This window comes from Phyllostomus hastatus, unplaced genomic scaffold (genome assembly GCF_019186645.2).
Source record: "Phyllostomus hastatus isolate PE091 unplaced genomic scaffold, TTU_PhHast_1.1 phas_contig_17, whole genome shotgun sequence".
Classification (NCBI taxonomy): Eukaryota; Metazoa; Chordata; class Mammalia; order Chiroptera; family Phyllostomidae; genus Phyllostomus; species Phyllostomus hastatus.
Genome location: NW_025333664.1, coordinates 1,119,908 through 1,135,346, shown reverse-complemented (window position 1 = coordinate 1,135,346; position 15,439 = coordinate 1,119,908). Strand labels below are relative to the sequence as shown.

Here is a 15,439-nt window from a genome sequence, read left to right as displayed (position 1 = left end):
CGGGCGTCAGGCGGCGTCGGGCAGCGTCTGCGGCGTCGGGCGGACGCGCGCGCGCCGGGGCGGGGCCGGGGCGAACCATCCGCCGCCAGCCGCGGGGGACAACGCGGCGGCGGCGGGCCCCGCGGGGGGCGCAGAGCGGCCGCCGGGGGGCGACGCGCAGGGCGGGGCCTCGGGAACTGGCGGCGCGCGTGGCGGCGCGGCGGCGGGCGGGAGGGCGGCGCGGTGGCGGCGGCGGGGCGGACGAGCCCAAGGCGGAACCCCCCGCGCCCCCGCCCCCCAGCGACTGCGGAGAATGAACACCTCAGGCGGCGGAGCGCAGCGGGAGAAGAAACCCCGATGATCTCGGGCTGAGCCCGCGCCGGGACCATGTCTGTGGCCTTCGCGTCCGCCCGGCCGAGAGGCAAAGGGGAGGTCACGCAGCAAACCATCCAGAAGGTGGGCGGGGGCCCTGGGGCGGGGGGCGGTACGGGGTGCGGGCGGGCGCGCGCGGGGCCGGGGCGCGGGCAGCCGGCGGGCGCGGGGCGCGAACAAAGCCGGGGCGCAGCCGACGACCGTGACCCCGCGGGGCCCCGAGAGCGCATTGCCGCCAGCCTGCGCCAAGTTCGGCGGGGGCTGCGGGCAGGGGCACCGGCGCCGGGCGCCTTCGGGATGGTGTCCGAGGGGTCGTGTCCGCGGCCAGGCTGCGCGCAGCGGATCTGCCGCCTTCGGGGTCGGGGCGCGCGGGGATCGTGGGCCAGAGCGCAGGACGGCGAGGCTGCGCGCCCTCGGGATGGTGTCCGAGGGGTCGTGTCCGCGGGCCAAGCTGGGCGCAGTTGGGACCCGCCGCGATCGGGAACCCTGCGCCACGGACAGGGGCGCAAAACGCGTGACCGGGCGCCCTCGAGACGGTGCCCTTGGGGGTGGTGACTGCGGGGTGGGGGTCTTGGCCCAACCGAAAGGAGCCGGACCACGCCAGGCTCAGGGGGGACCCTCCTGGCTGGCCAGATCATTGGCGCAACCCGGCGGGCGGCCCCTGGCCTCAGCGCACAGCTTGGCGAGTGGACGGGGAGCTGGGGGCGACGGGGGCCCGGCCGGGCAGCGGGCCACGCTCCCTCTCCGTAAGGTGTTCGCACTCCGAGGCACAAAGGGGCGCGTCCCGAGTGTGCGACGCTGTTCCAGCGTGTCCGGCGCCCTTTGGGGAGCGCGCTACGCCGCGGGGTCTACCTGCTGGCCCAGCCTCGCCGCCCTTCCGCGCCTGTCAAATGGTTTCCCAGCGTGACACCCGGGCCAGGCTCCTCACCTAGCAGAGACTTTCCAGACCCGCGTTACAGCCTTTCCCCGCGTCCCTGCGCGCGGCCTCGGGGTTTTCCGGGGACCACGGTCACAGGGAGTGGGGGCGGGGGGCGCCTTCAGCGAAACCCTGGAGTGTGTAAGTTGAGGATTTCACATTTTCCGCAGTTTTCTTTAGAAGAGAAGTCCAGAAGGAAAAAGGAACAGTGTTAGTCTTTCCGATTGCGTTTTCTCGACGTCTTTGGTAGCTTTGTCGGTTGCTAAGCCCGGGGCTCGTGGGGTTAACAGCAGAATTCCGTGTTCCCGCGGGCCTCCCATTTCCCCGGGAGGGAGGACTCTTCCTCTTGACGATGCCGGGACCCCGAGGGCCCCGTCCACACGAGTGGAGACGACCTTTGCCGCGGCTGGTGTGACCAGTGAGAAGCCTCGGAAAACTCTGCTCAGCGAACTCCAGTTGAGGAGCAGTAGAGATACAGACTTAAAAGTGGGGCGTTTTTTAAATTTGTTTATTGAGCACTTATGTGGTGCTTACTGCATACCAGACACTGTTCTAAGGGCCTTGTGGGTTCACATTTGTCATTAAACTCCTGTAATTCCTCGTGGTAGTCGCAGCCGTCCTCGTTGTGCAGATGCGGAAACTGAGGCAGAGGGAAGCTAAGTGGCTGCTGACCAGGGGTGGGACCCCGACGGTGGCTGCAGGGCCTGCCCACCCGTGATCCCCAGTGTGGGGACACTTGGCGAGGCGGAAGGCCAGGCGCCTCTCCCCGGGGCCTGGCTTTTGGTCCTTCAGTGTGACGAGCAGAGCTGCTCTTCCGGAAGCCACGTTTGCCTTGCACACTGACCTGGTTGGTTGCGCTTTGCACCCTCCCCGTGTTACAGCCCCCCACGTTTTCCGGGCGGAAGCACCGCCCCTGAAAATCGGGTCGGAAACGGGGAGCCCCACGGAGCGCCCCGGGGCAGGAAGGCGGCCCGCTCCCCGCGGAAAGCCGGTCTGCAGTTCAGGCAGCCGTCTGGTCTGACCTGGGCGGGCTGGCGGTCCGTGTGCTCGCACACCCAGGGCTCGTTGACCGGGGGACGGAGAAGGGCGTGCGAGGTGCGCGTCCCCCGCACTCGTGGGCTGTGTCCACGGGGTGTGCGTGTGCACCGAGGAACGCCGGGGTTGCTCGGGAGCCACCGGGCAGGGAGGGGGCAGGAAGCACACTGCTTCCCCTGCTGGGCATCGGGGGTGGGGGGGACCCTGCCAGGCAAACTCCCGCTCGGCCCCTCCCGCCCGTTCCCTCGGCGGTCACGTGCCGGGTGCGGCACTCGGACACGTCGCGTGGGCTCCCAAGTCTGCCCGTCGGTGGCTCTTCTGCCGCGCCCGGCCCGGCCCCGCCAGCGCCCGTGCCTCCTGGAGCGCCTGTGGTCCTGGGCGCGTGTGGGGGAGGCGGCGAGGGGGAGGCGGCCGTGTCCGTTCCCTTCGCTGCCCTGACAGCTACCCCAGACCGGGCGGCTCGAAACGGAGGAAGCTGATGTTCTCAGTTCTGGGGGCTGCGAGTCCAGCATCAGGTTGTCGTCAGGGCTGGCCCCTTTCGGGGGGCTCTGAGGGAGGACCTGGGCCCTCCTTTCCTCTGAGCGGCTGGGGTGTCCTGGGGGGTCCTGGCCCGGCCGGCGCTCCTCGGCTTGCAGACGCGTCGCCCCCATCCGCGCCTCTGGGCCTACGTCCCCTTCTTCTCCTGGGGACACCAGTCACGGGGACTAGGGCCCGCCTGACCCCGGCCTGGCCTCACGTCAACGTCACCGCGTCTGCAAAGACCCGGCCTCCAAGTGAGGCCCCTGGCGCAGGCACTGGGGCTTGTCCGGCTTGCGCGGATTCTGAGGGACGCAGTTCAGCCCGGAACAGAGACCGTGTGGGGGAGGGGCGGGCCAGACCGGGAGCGCCGCGGAGCCGGGGAGGAAGGGCCTGGAAGATCCAGGGAGTCGTGCGTGGTCCTGCCCGTGGTCGGCAAGGGGCAGGCGTGAGTCCCAACGTGGAGGGCCGGGGGTGCTGGCTGATCTGGGGAGCCCGGGTCCGGGGGCTGAGGTGGTTCAGCTGGCAGTGACCAAGCACAGTTGTAGTGCAGGGTGAGGTGCAGGTGCGACTGTGCTTTGGTGACAGCCACAGGGGCCCCTGGGGTGGAGATGGCAGTGTCCCGGCAAAGTCCTGTGGCCCTCGGGCCTGGCCGGCTGGCCTGCGGGCCAGCACCCGCCCCTGCAGCTCTCTGTCGTTTGGGGCCAGGGAGCCCCTGCTGTCCGGGGCTGTGCCCCCAGCGCTGCTGAGGTGGGGTCGCGGCCGTCCCCACGCACCGAGAGGCCAGGCCTGGGCTCCTTGGAGGGGCCTCCGGGGCTGGCACGTAGGCGCCTCCTTGCCGCTTAGCACAGGCAGGTGCTTAGTGTGAACCTCATGGTTCCCATGTGCTTTGGGGCTCTCGATTGGTTTTCTCTGCGGGAGGGTGGGGAGGGTGTCTCGCCCTTCCACCCCCAGCACCTCCTGTGGGGAGAGACACGCTCCACGGGAACAGGACGGAGTGGACAGGCCGGTGGGCATCCGGGGCGTGTGCCCCCTGGGTCTGGAACAGGACAGTGGCACCAGTGAGGGCAGGCGCCGGGGCCAGCGTCCGGGAGCGGCAGGAGCCCGGCCAGCCCTGCCCCACTGTCCATGCCCGGGGCCGGGGTGCGGGGCGCAGGGGCAGAGGAGGGCGTCTGGGCTGGGGGGCGGGGGCGCCCTGGGCTCTCAGAGCTGGAAGGCCTTGCTCAGGAGCGAGGGCTGACTTGGCAAGGAAGCAGCATCGGCCATTTGCGAAAACTCCAGCTGCCCCGCCTCCCGTTTGAGCACAGCAGTTCGGGGCCGGGGCCTCCCTCCACTTGGCTAACAGGTCGCTTCCGACAGTTGTCGCCGAAAGCACTTGCTCTCCAGGGGCGAGAGGGGGCGCTGTCTCCTCGCCCCAGCTCGTGGGGCAGCCCTGGGGAGCATGGGGCTGCCGGTGGCCTGGAGACAGCCCGGTTCCCCTCCTGGCACTTCTCTCGTTTCACCGAAAGCACGCAGCCCGCCAACCGTGAGGGTCGGGCGAGCCCTCCTCCCGCCCCCAGCAGCGCCCTCCTGCCCCCTCGTCGCTAAGCCGTGACCGAGCGGCTGCTGCTTCCGTGTTTCTCGCCCCGGGGACCATGTGCTGTCCTCGTCGGCCCGCTCTGCTGGAGGGCGCCTAACGGGCACACGGTCCTTTCCCGCAGATGGGGAGGCTCCAAGTCCGCGACCCCGAAGCCGCAGGTTCTGGACTCCGGGCTCCGGGCTCTGAGTTCTCGGTTCTGGGTTTCCGGTGCTGGCTCCTCCCACCGCCCCCACCCCTGCTCCCTGGCCCTCCGTGTCCTCCTGTCTTTCCCCCCAGACTCTCCTCCTCCCTGGGAGACACCTTCCCCGCTCCCCAGCCCACGGTCCCGTTTCCTGCCAGGCGAGCGGTGGGGAGGACCCACGGGTGTCAGCCGCCTCCAGCCGGCGGCTCCCCGGTGTGGCTCAGGGTGGCGCCCAGCACCCTGGGGTCTGCCAGTCCTGCTGGCCCTTGTCCGAGTGCTGCTAGCGCCCTGCTGCTGGCGCGGCCGGCTCAGCCCTGGTCCCTCCGCCCCTGGGGGCGTTTGTCTTTTTCATCCCTTCCTCACTGCGGGGGGGGGGGGTCCACTCCGCTCCTTGACCCCCAGTCCTGGCCGTTGTTCCTGACCTGAGCTGGGCGGGTCCTCTGCGTCCTACTCCTTTCCTTCTTTCTTTTTCTTTTCTTCCTTCTTTTTTTTTTTTTTTTTTTGGTCACAACATTTTGTAACACATTCTCATGCTGACAGATTTTGTAACATTTTCTCATGCTGATAAACTTTGTAACAGTTCCTCACACTGATAAGTTTTGTAACAGTTTCCCACGTTGATAAAGACCTCGGAAGGCTTACAAAGCTGGTTCACATCCTGATCTGGTGCCACCCAATGCCCCCCCCCACCCCCGGGGCGCTGCTCCTCTGCCCCCCGCCCCTCCCCCCGGGGAACACCCTGTGCAGAGCGGGGTTGCCACGCTGTGCATCCTTGGAGGGACTCCGGCGCCGTGACGCCTTTAGGGGCAGCTTTCCCGGAGCGGGAGCTCTTGTCACAGTGGTTCTCCTCCGCCCACCCATCTGGAGAAAAGAGTCACAAGGCGCAGACGCCTGCAGTGCCCTTTCCCGGAGTGTTTGAGCGCCCTTCACCTGTCCCCAGGTGAGCGAGGCAGGCAGCTCCGGGCTCACAGCGCCCCCTGGTGGCACCCCTTTTCCTGGGCCCAGGCGGGGATCGCTGGACTTCGGGCACCGTTTCTGAGGTGGGGACGGAGGGGGCCGGCACGGGCAGGAGGAAGTGGCGATGGAAATACAAACCAGAGCAAGGGGAGCGGCAGGACTTGGAGGCCAGGGCGCAGGGGCCGCTGGCCAGGCCCTCCATGTGCCCCCACCCCCGCCCGTCTCTCCTTGGTGGGCAGGTGTGGGCCCAGGTCTCCGTGGGAGCAGAGGCCACCGTCAGAGCCCAGTCAGGCGGCCGTGTTGCCCGACTGGCAGCAGGGAGGGGTGGCCCTGGGGCAGCGTGCCGGGGGCCAGGGTGGTGGCAGGTGGATGGCCCCTCTGGAGCTGAGCCTGCCCGCGGGGCCCGGTGACGGGGCGCCGCCTGGTGGAGACAAACAGCACAGGCTTCCCCTTGGGGGGCCGTTCCCAGGCTGAGGCCTTTGGACGTTTGCGTGGGGGCGGGGGGGGGGGCTCAGTTCTGCTGCTGCCCCCAGCAGGGATGGGCGGCCGCAGGGACAGGCTGTGGATACACGGTGTGCCGCCCCATCACCTCCCTGGCCCACCACCCCTGCCCCCCGCTGGCCGTCCTGGGTGCAGCCCCTCCCCTCCCCCACGCCCCTTCCCCTCCCCCAGGTGTCGGCCCAGAAGAGCTGGCTCTGGTTTGTCTTTGTGATGCCCGGGGGCAGGGGGGGTGGACACGAGCTGATGCCCACGCACATGGGTTCTCAGACCTCGCACCCTCTGGACGGGGCCTCAGGGTCCCGCGTCCACGCTGCGGGTTCCTCGCCCACCCTCGGGGGGCGGATGCACCGTGTCGGGGGCCCTAGATGAGGGGGCCTGGGGCGGTGGGGTCCCATCCGCAGGTGAGGGGACCTGGGCCCCGCCCCTGGGGGATGAGGCGTGGAGAGGGCCCTGTCCTGCCGGCCGAGGCTCCGCGTGGAGTGACAGCATGGACACAGATGCCCGCACACCGAGGGCAGGGCTGTCACGCCGCCCGAGCGGCTGACGGAGCACGCGCGCCTCGCCCCGCAGGGCCCCGTGGATGCGCCCCTCGCCCCGCACTCACGTCTGCTTTCCCCGCAGATGCTGGACGAGAACCACCACCTGATACAGTGCATCCTGGACCACCAGAGCAAGGGCAAGACGGCCGAGTGTGCCCAGTGAGTGCTGCCCCCGCCCGGCCGCTGCCGGGCGGACTCTGCTTTTGCCCAGCACTGGGGGCACTGGGCTGCGGTCTCCTAAGCCGCCGAGCAACACCCCTCGGAGGGCGGCTGGGGGTGCCCAGGCTGGACGCTGCGGGCAGCTCTGTGGGTGGTGGTTGGACACACTGGGGACAGCGAGCTCCGTCCTCCAGGGCTGGACACAGCAGGTGCAGGAACTGGGCATCAGAGCCCCCAGACGGTGGCCGGGTGAGTGGCCATCACAGCCACCTGGGCTGTCCTCGGGGCGAACTGAGCCACTTCGTCTCCTCCCGGCACCTCCCGGGTGGGGGTGGGGCCGGGTTAGCTGGGGTCGCCTGGAGGAGGGCTCGTCTGCACCCCTGTCTGAAGGGACCGGGTGACACCTGCCCTTCGGCCACCGTCTCGGAGTCTTTGCAGCATTTTGTCGCTGGACCGGAGCGCACCCCCCACGGGCCCATCCTGGACCGAGGAGCGCTCCGCCGCCTGGCCTGGCCCCGGGGTCCTCTGCGGCCGGCGTCCTGGCGCTGGCTGCAGGGCAAGGCTGTCCTGGGTGAACTTGGCTTTCACCCAGAGGACTGGCGGGCAGCTCCCCGGCCCACCACACGCCCCCATCTCCCGCAGGTACCAGCAGATCCTGCACCGGAACCTCGTGTACCTGGCCACCATCGCCGACTCCAACCAGAACATGCAGTCCCTGCTCCCCGCCGTGAGTGCCGGGCTGGGGGCGGGGGCCGGGGCCCTGCCCCAGGCTGGGGGTCCGGCCTGGCCTGGCCAAGGTCCCTGATGGGGCGTGGCATGGGGCGGGTCCCCCGTCTCCAGGGAGGTCGGGTGGATGGGTCTGGGGAGTGGCTGCTGGTTGGCGGAGGTTCCCCAGCTAACCGCTGTCCCGCTCACCCCCGTTGCCGCAGCCGCCCACCCAGAACATGAACCTGGGCCCGGGCGCGCTGTCCCAGAGCGGCTCCAGCCAGGGCCTGCACCCGCAGGGCAGCCTCAGCGACGCCATCGGCACCGGCCTGCCCCCGGCCTCCCTCATGCAGGGCCAGATCGGCAACGGTGAGCCCCCTGGGGTGTGGCTCGGGCTCGTGGGCGGGGTGGGCGCCACCGGCATGGGCTCCCACGCGGCCCTGCAGGGCTGGGCACGGGTGCCCTGATACCTCTTTGCGCCACCCCCCCCCCCGCCCCCGCCCTGGCAGGTCCGAACCACGTGTCCATGCAGCAGACGGCACAGAGCACGCTGCCCACGACCTCCATGAGCATGTCGGGCAGCGGCCACGGGTCGGGGCCCGGCTACAGCCACTCGGGACCCGGCTCGCAGAGCGTGCCCCTGCAGGGCCAGGGCGCCATGGGCAGCTACGTGTCTCGGGCCAACATCAACATTCAGTCCAACCCAGGTGACGCCCCACCGGCCCCGGGCCCCCACTTGCACCTGCATGTCCCCGGGGCCCCCGAAGCGTGCAGGCCACGTGCGGGCTGCCCTCCTGCCGGACGCCAGGCCAAGGCTGCGAGGGGCACAGGGCTGCCCTCCGGGACCTTCCCCAGGGCTGGGGGTTGGGGGCACAGCTCAGGCGGGGCCCGGCTTGGGGGGGCTGAGGCCACTCCGCACGCCGGCTCAGGGAAGGCTCTGAGGAGGGCATCCGGTGCCTGCTGGGAGGACGGGCTCGGGGTCACGCGGGTGGGGGGACGGCAGGGCGGAGCACAGCAGTGGGGCGGGGCGGGGCTGGCTGAGCAGCCTGGGCTGAGCACTGGGGGGAGGCACCAGGCCCCAGTGGTGACGGCCCGCGAGTGACGGGCGGTGGGCCCCGGAGGCTCGGCTCAGAAGGGGCGGCGAGGCGCTGGAAGGGGCCACGCTCTGCACGTGCCGAGTCGGATGAAGCACGTCACCGCGCCGGGCGTCCCCTCCTCGCTCGCTCCCCGGCGTGGCTCCCGTACCGCTGCGCTGGGCGTCGCCACGCCGGAGGGTTCTGGGAGGGCACGGGAGTGGACAGGCCAGGCGGCGGGGGGTCGAGGTGGCGTTGTCCGAATGCTGCGCCTGGTGGGCGTTGGCTCGGAGGTCCCCTAGCAGGGGGGTGTGCCGGAGACCTGGACGGGGTCGCAGGGACGTGCCCCGGGAGCCTCTCGGGGTGACGCGGTCTGTCCTGTCGCCCAGTGTCCCTGATGCACCAGCAGGCCGCCTCGTCCCACTACCCCTCGGCGCAGGGCGGGAGCCAGCACTACCAGGGCCAGCCGTCCATCGCCATGATGGGCCAGAGCGGGCAGGGCAGCGGCATGATGGGGCAGCGGCCCCTGGCGCCCTACCGGCCCTCCCAGCAAGGTACCGCGGGGCGGGGGGGCGGCACTGGGCGCGTCCGTCGTCACCTGCGAGGAGGACACCGGGGCTGGGGCTGCGGGGCTGGGGCTGCGTGGGGCCCGCACCTCCCCAGGGGCGGGCGGGGCTGGGGCCTGCCGTGGGGGGGTCTCGGGCAGGGGCGCGGCCGCGGAGGGGGTGGGCCGCTGTGTCTCAGTGGACAGATAGTTCAGGGTGCAGAGGGCTGGGTGTGGGGACAGTGCCCTGCCTGGTGTCCCCGGGGTGGCATGGTGGGCCCGTTGGGGAGGTGTCGGGGGCGGGGGCCCCCTGAGCTCATGCCGCCGCCCGCCCGCCCGCCCGCAGGCTCCTCGCAGCAGTACCTGGGCCAGGAGGAGTACTACGGGGGCGAGCAGTACGGCCACGGCCAGGCCGCCTCGGAGCCGCTCGGCCAGCAGTACTACGCCGACGGTGAGGCTCCGGGCCGTCCGCCCGCCCGCACACTGCCCGCGCAGCGGCGTCCAGAGTCCCCCGGCCTGAGTGGGCCTGGGCCGGAGTCTGGTCCCCGCCCGGAGGCGCTGCTGGCGCTGGCCGCAGCCACTCGCCCCCTGGGGCTGCTCCTCTCTCTCCCCGAGAGGCAGCCGAGCCCCGGGTGGGGGCCGGCCGCAGCCCTCTGAACAGGTGGCTGTGGACACTTGAAGGGATGGACACAGCGGTCAGGCGGAATGCCCTCAGGACAGTGGCAGATGGGGTCTGGCCGCTCGGGGCTCGTCACACGTGTCACCAGCTGCCTGGTGTGACTCCTGCCAAATGTCCCCCTTCGCCGTCACCTTGCAGTCACCTTGGGTCGCCCCAGGGTTCTCGGAGGAGGCTTTTACGGGGGTCAGAGGGGATGGCTGGGGGGGGGGGGGGGGGTCTCCCAGACGGGGACCCAGCGTGACTGGGGTGGGCTGAGACCAGCGCAGGGCCTCTAGGGGCCACCACCCCCCGAGCGGACAGCACGTGGGAACCGTGCAGTAACGCCGACAGCCAGCAGCCGCCGCCGGCCGTGTCCCGTCGTCGGGCACCGAGCACAGTCCATGCCCACGGAAGCCCGAGGGCAGAACGGCTGTCTGCGTCTCCCTGAAGTGGACCGACCGTGGGCGCGGCCTGTGGGGGCCGCCGCGTGCCCAGCGCTGGCCACTGCCCGACCCCACAGAGCTGCCGTCCGGCCCACGGCCGTCCCCTGACAGTCAGGCGGTCGGGCCCCTGACCGCTGGCCGCCGCCTGCTTGCAGGGCACGGGGACTACGCCTACCAGCAGGCGTCCTACTCGGAGCAGAGCTACGACCGGTCCTTCGAGGAGTCCACGCAGCACTACTACGAGGGCGGTACGGAGCGCCCGGGCGGGACGGGGCGGGCTCGGGGTGGGGCAGAGCTTCGGGAGGCCGCGTTGACCTCCGGAAGTGGGAGGTCAGGCAGGGCGCTGGCCCTGCGGGGAGCCCGGTGCTGTTTTTGCATTTCCGAACCCCCGGAAGTTAGAGCTGATGCTGAAGCTGCAAGTGCTGGCCACGTTGCCGTCCCTCAAACCAAAGGGCCCAGACCCCGCCCCCGAGTCCGGCAGCTGCAGAGCCGGGCGCAGGTGCCTGTGGGTGGGCGCTGGGAGCAGCGAGGACAGCTCCTCCCGGAGACAGCCCGCGCGGGGCCCCTGAGCTGCACCCTGGCTCTTGGAGGGGTGGTTTTATGGAAGACGCCAGCCAGCCAGTCGATCCCTCGTCTGCTCCTCGGGCCTGGTTTGTGGTGCGGTGGCTGACGCCAGCATCTCCCCGCCCCGCCCCCCACCAGGGAACTCGCAGTACAGCCAGCAGCAGGCGGGCTACCAGCAGGGGGCGGCCCAGCAGCAGGCGGGCTACCAGCAGCAGTACCCCAACCAGCAGAGCTACCCGGGCCAGCAGCCAGGCTACGGTAAGAGGGGTGCCGCCCACGCAGACGGCACGCAGCGCCGTCCTCAGGCACACGCCCAGGACACGCTTACTCGGGGACAGTGTCACGTGTGCGGGACAGCTGCGAGGGCCGTAGGGTCCTGTCGTTGCCCTCATCCGACAGGCGTGACCCTGAGGAGTAGGTGATGAGTTCGTGAAAAGTGAGGTCAGGGAGTGTCCCTAAAACCCCTCCGTCCACACCTGCAGCACCTTAGTTTGCCTTAAACTGGACCCCGCCGCGCCCACCCAGCCAGAGCCAGCCGTCCCCTCTGCACACCGCACGCCGCGGCCTCTGGTCTGCCAGCGCCTCCGAGGGGGCCTGCCGAGGCCTCTGGGTCTCCGCCTTCCCTGCCGCCGAGTCTCCTCCCGGGACGCTGCTCTGGTGTCCTGGCGGCCCCGCCCGAGAGCATTCTGGCTAGGCCCTCAGGTGCAGCCTCAGTGAGGCGGGAAGACGGGTCAGGGCTCCGGCAGCCTGTTGCAGCCGTGACTGGCTGAGTCGTGTCTTCTGCAAACGTCCCCGGCCTCCCCGGGTCCTCCCCAGAGCCTCCAGCTCAGCCCCCGCAGGCAGGATGGCCGTCTGTCTTGCACACGTGTGTTCCCTGGTCGCTGCGACCTCACGCGGTGTCCGTGACCACTGGGAGCGACGGGAAGCGCTCAGGACACCCGGCGGGGGTGCAGGGCAGCGGGGCAGCGGCCGGCCCCGGTGGGTGTGCGTGCTCTCGCCATGCCGACTCTGCCCGGAGGCCTCACGGCGGCGGCTCTGTCCCCAGGCCCGGCCCAGGGGGCCCCCTCGCAGTACTCCAGCTACCAGCAAGGCCAAGGCCAGCAGTACGGGAGCTACAGGGCGTCGCAGACCGGCCCGTCCGCGCAGCAGCAGCGGCCGTACGGCTACGAGCAGGCAAGCGTGCCGGAGGTTTCCCCGCTGCAGGTCCGCGTGCCTGTCGGCACGGAGCCTGGGCCCCTCTGGGCTTCCGCAGAGGTCCCGTGCGGAGCGTGGCTCTCCGACCCTGTGAGGGTGTTGGTGATTTCCTCCGAGTGGAGCGCGCTCTGGCCAGACCGCTGGCCGTTTGTGTCCTGGGCCCATGTAGACCCCAGCATTCTCCTCGGCCGTGGCGCCCTCGGCTGCACGCTGGAGGCATGCGGGGACAGCACACAGGCAGCCCAGTTTGCCGACGTGGGCAGGAGGCCTCCTTCCTGTCTCGTCCCCCGCATGGGCGGGGGCGGGGCGGGGGCAGGGTGAGGGCGGGCTCCTTAAGCTCTTGACTGGGGCATAGAACTCCTGTCCCGGTCTCTTCCAGGGCCAGTATGGAAACTACCAGCAGTGAGGGACAGACGTCCTTGGTGGAGCCTTGCGCCGGCGTGTCCGCCCGGCACGGCTGGGCCCGAGGCAGCTCTGATGACCTGTGGCTTGTCGGTCGCCCCTTGGCCCTGCGCGTGCCGCATGTGAAGCGTGCACGTTTCGTGCCGGGCATGACGCGGAGCGTGCGCCGAGGCGCAGGACCGAGCCCCGGCGGTGTGACGTGCCTGGTGCCGTGTATAGTGTCCTGTGTCCCTCCAGTGGCGGGGGGCTGTCCCTTTTTGTCCCCCCCATGTGTCTAGCTAGCTTTAGGGGTCCTCTCGTCATCGGAGTGTTCTGCGCCCAGCGATGGGACAGACACCTACCTACAAGATGCCATTGTCAGTGTTTCCACGTAGACAGACCTTGGGTCCAGATCTCCCCGCGCAGCTGTGACGTGGGTTGCAGGCGCGTCCCTCGACCTGCTGGCGCAGCCCCGGGCACGCCTCCCCCTGGGCCTCGGTGGGGCGGGGGCCCCTTCTGGGGCGGGTCTGCTTCTGTCGAAGGCCACCTCTGCTTCCCCGGGGAGGCCGCGCCTGCGCACCGCCCCGAGGTTTCTGGCACCCGCCCGTCGCCTGTGTCTCCAGCCCATTCAGTTTCCCGGAGGGTCACCTGTGCGCGCTGCCAAGGTAACAAGGGATCAAGGATGTGCTGCCAACATGCGTCCGGGCAGGCCGAGATCAAGCCTGACCAGGGGGCTGTGGGGCGACACCGGCAGCAAGGGGAGCTGCCTGGCGTCGCCCTCACTGCGGCCCTTGTTGGTCTGATGGTCATTTTGGGGGTTTGAATATGTGATATGCCCCTTTCTAAACTTGCAGCTTAAAATAGTGACGCCGGATTTTCCGCACAGTGGAGTTGTTCCTTTTATTTCTTCCAGAACCTGCTTGTTTAGATCTCTAAGCAGGTGGGGGTTTTTTTGTTCGTTTGTTTTGCTTTTTGAGGGATATCTGAATTTGCATCTCTTATTTTTTTAAAAAGTTTTATTTATTTATTTTTTAGAGAGAGGAAGGGAAGGAGAAAGAGAGAAACATCGTGTGGTTGTCTCTCGCGCGCCCCCTACTGGGGACCTGGCCTGCAACCCAGGCATGTGCCCTGACTGGGAATCGTACCGGCGACCCTTGGGTTTGCAGGCCGGCGGCACTCAGTCCACTGAGCCACCCCAGCCAGGGCCACATCTCTTTTTTAAAAAGAGCCTCACTGAGTTTACTGTGTTCTTCCTAGTGAAAAGGAAAGGTTTTATATAAGAGAGAACTTTGAATAAGTTTTACATTCCCAGGATGTTAAATCTCATTTAAATTCTGTGCAACCATGGAAGACGGCTCACTGGGGGAAAAAAGTCTGGTCAGGAAAAACCCTACATTTCCCTAAGTAATACTGACATTTTATCAATTTTTACTTGGATGATAATGCCCACTTTTCCTGTAATCTTTTACAAACATCCTTGGATAGTGCTGACGTATTTCCAAGAACAACCAAGAAAATACACACAAAAAGAGCTAATTCCATATACACTGGGTCTCCTGGGATAGAAGCGTTTACTTGTGGGCATAGGGGTGTGAAAACCCCGCACACTGGTGAGGGCTCAGAAGTCCACCGTCTCGGTGAGATCGCCGGGCGGGAGCCCTGGACTGCTGAACCACAGGTGTGGGCAGTGGCCGCCTTGTTCTGTTTCTTTCCTGGCAGGTTTCGTAGAACTAAGTTGCAAACTCAATCAAAAACTAAAATTTCCCACTGAAAAGGTTCAACATTTTAGAAAACTGTGAAACTAGTCTGTTTTTATTCCTTGCCATCCTGGGCATAGGCCTTGTCTGTGTGCGTGTGTGTTTTGTTTGTTTGTTTGTTTGTTTAAGTGCTGTCTGAATACTTTTTTTAAAAGGGCACTGAAAAGTTACCCCGAAACTTCAATCTGAAATGTCTTACATTAAGAATTTCTTGAATGTTGTGTATATATTTTAAAAAGCACTTTGTGAGATAGTTTGTACATTTATTTCCTTAATTTATACATGATTTTTGGTGTTAATATATTTAAGGATTAATAACAGAATATTTATTTAACGTGTAGTCCATTTTTTAAGTAATATTTTTGTGGGGAAAGTGACGGCAGCAGCAGTGTCATTAGCTGTATTATTTTCTCCTGCGTGACCCGAATGTTTGCAAAAGCTTACGCTGAGAGGAACTGTCCGCGCAGGGTGGGGGGTGGTGCCTCGTCGTCATGACTACTTCCGCAGAAGGCCCGTGGAGATGCAGAGGAAGACTCGGGAATTGACGCTGTCCTCGACCCCGTTGTCCTCGACACCCAGCAGGTCACAGATTTTAAAAGTGATCCGTTTTCAGACGTGCTGACAGCTTCATATCGGTACGCGGAAGCTTGGCACCCACGGGCCGGCCCCAGACTTTCGGCAAAGCCCGACCGCTCCTCGAGCTGGAGCCTGCGCCGGCCTCGGGTTGCACCGGTTTTCACTGATGCAGCTGCTGGTGTTGGGCGTCCGCTCAGAATCGTGCAGAGTGGAAGGCCGTTTCGGTTTTCGTTTTCAGTTGCTCAGCCATTACTTCATCTCTATTTATTGAACAGGTCGGGATTCGTTTTATTTGTGAGCACAGCACATTTTTTTTTGAAGATCATCTTTATTTCATTCCCCCCCCAGCCAGAATTTGGCGTATAAATTGTTTATGCTTTCGGTGTAATTAATAAACTGGTTCTTCAAAAGTCATCCTAAAAAGTGAGTTTTCGCGAGGTCAAAAGGGTAGGTGCGCCCTTTGCACCTGGACCCAGGGGACTGTCTCCACGGACAGTCGCCTTCCAGGGGAACCTGCTACCTGGGCAGTGTCCAGCGGGCCACCGGCGGCCTGAGGGCAGGCTGTCCGGTGCACATGACAGCCCGCGGTGGCAGGGAGCTGCCCCCGGGCGCTGCGTGCACGGCGTAACGCGACGGGGAGGGGCCGGGGAGGTAACCCGAGACCACACCTGATCCAGGACGCGGACGCGGCTAGTGGTCCGCTGGCCCAGGCGGAGAGCGCTGAGAAGGCGGACTGGGGCTGGAGGGAGCGGCGCTGGACGGCCAGGCCCGGTCTCCCGCCGTCTCGATTCGGCCCCCGGCCTCGCGCCC

General features: G+C 67.1%; 1 protein-coding gene and 1 long non-coding RNA gene across 2 annotated transcripts; one reads left to right on the top strand and one right to left on the bottom strand.

Annotated features, from left to right (window-relative positions):
• Nucleotides 1-225: 225 nt before the first annotated feature.
• On the top strand, nucleotides 226-12,449 carry SS18L1 (SS18L1 subunit of BAF chromatin remodeling complex). Its single transcript, XM_045833105.1, has 11 exons — nucleotides 226-435; nucleotides 6,658-6,734; nucleotides 7,377-7,461; nucleotides 7,664-7,808; nucleotides 7,949-8,146; nucleotides 8,902-9,066; nucleotides 9,403-9,507; nucleotides 10,313-10,405; nucleotides 10,860-10,979; nucleotides 11,767-11,894; nucleotides 12,295-12,449. Exons 1-11 carry the CDS (start codon nucleotides 367-369, stop codon nucleotides 12,319-12,321), a joined length of 1,212 nt encoding a protein of 403 aa, XP_045689061.1. The 5' UTR covers nucleotides 226-366; the 3' UTR covers nucleotides 12,322-12,449.
• Nucleotides 12,450-14,299: 1,850 nt separating this feature from the next.
• On the bottom strand, nucleotides 14,300-15,436 carry LOC123815141. The gene is made up of 2 exons (XR_006785024.1): nucleotides 15,298-15,436; nucleotides 14,300-14,889 (listed from the first exon to the last, which is right to left on the bottom strand). It is a non-coding gene; the product is annotated as an uncharacterized LOC123815141 (long non-coding RNA).
• Nucleotides 15,437-15,439: the final 3 nt, after the last annotated feature.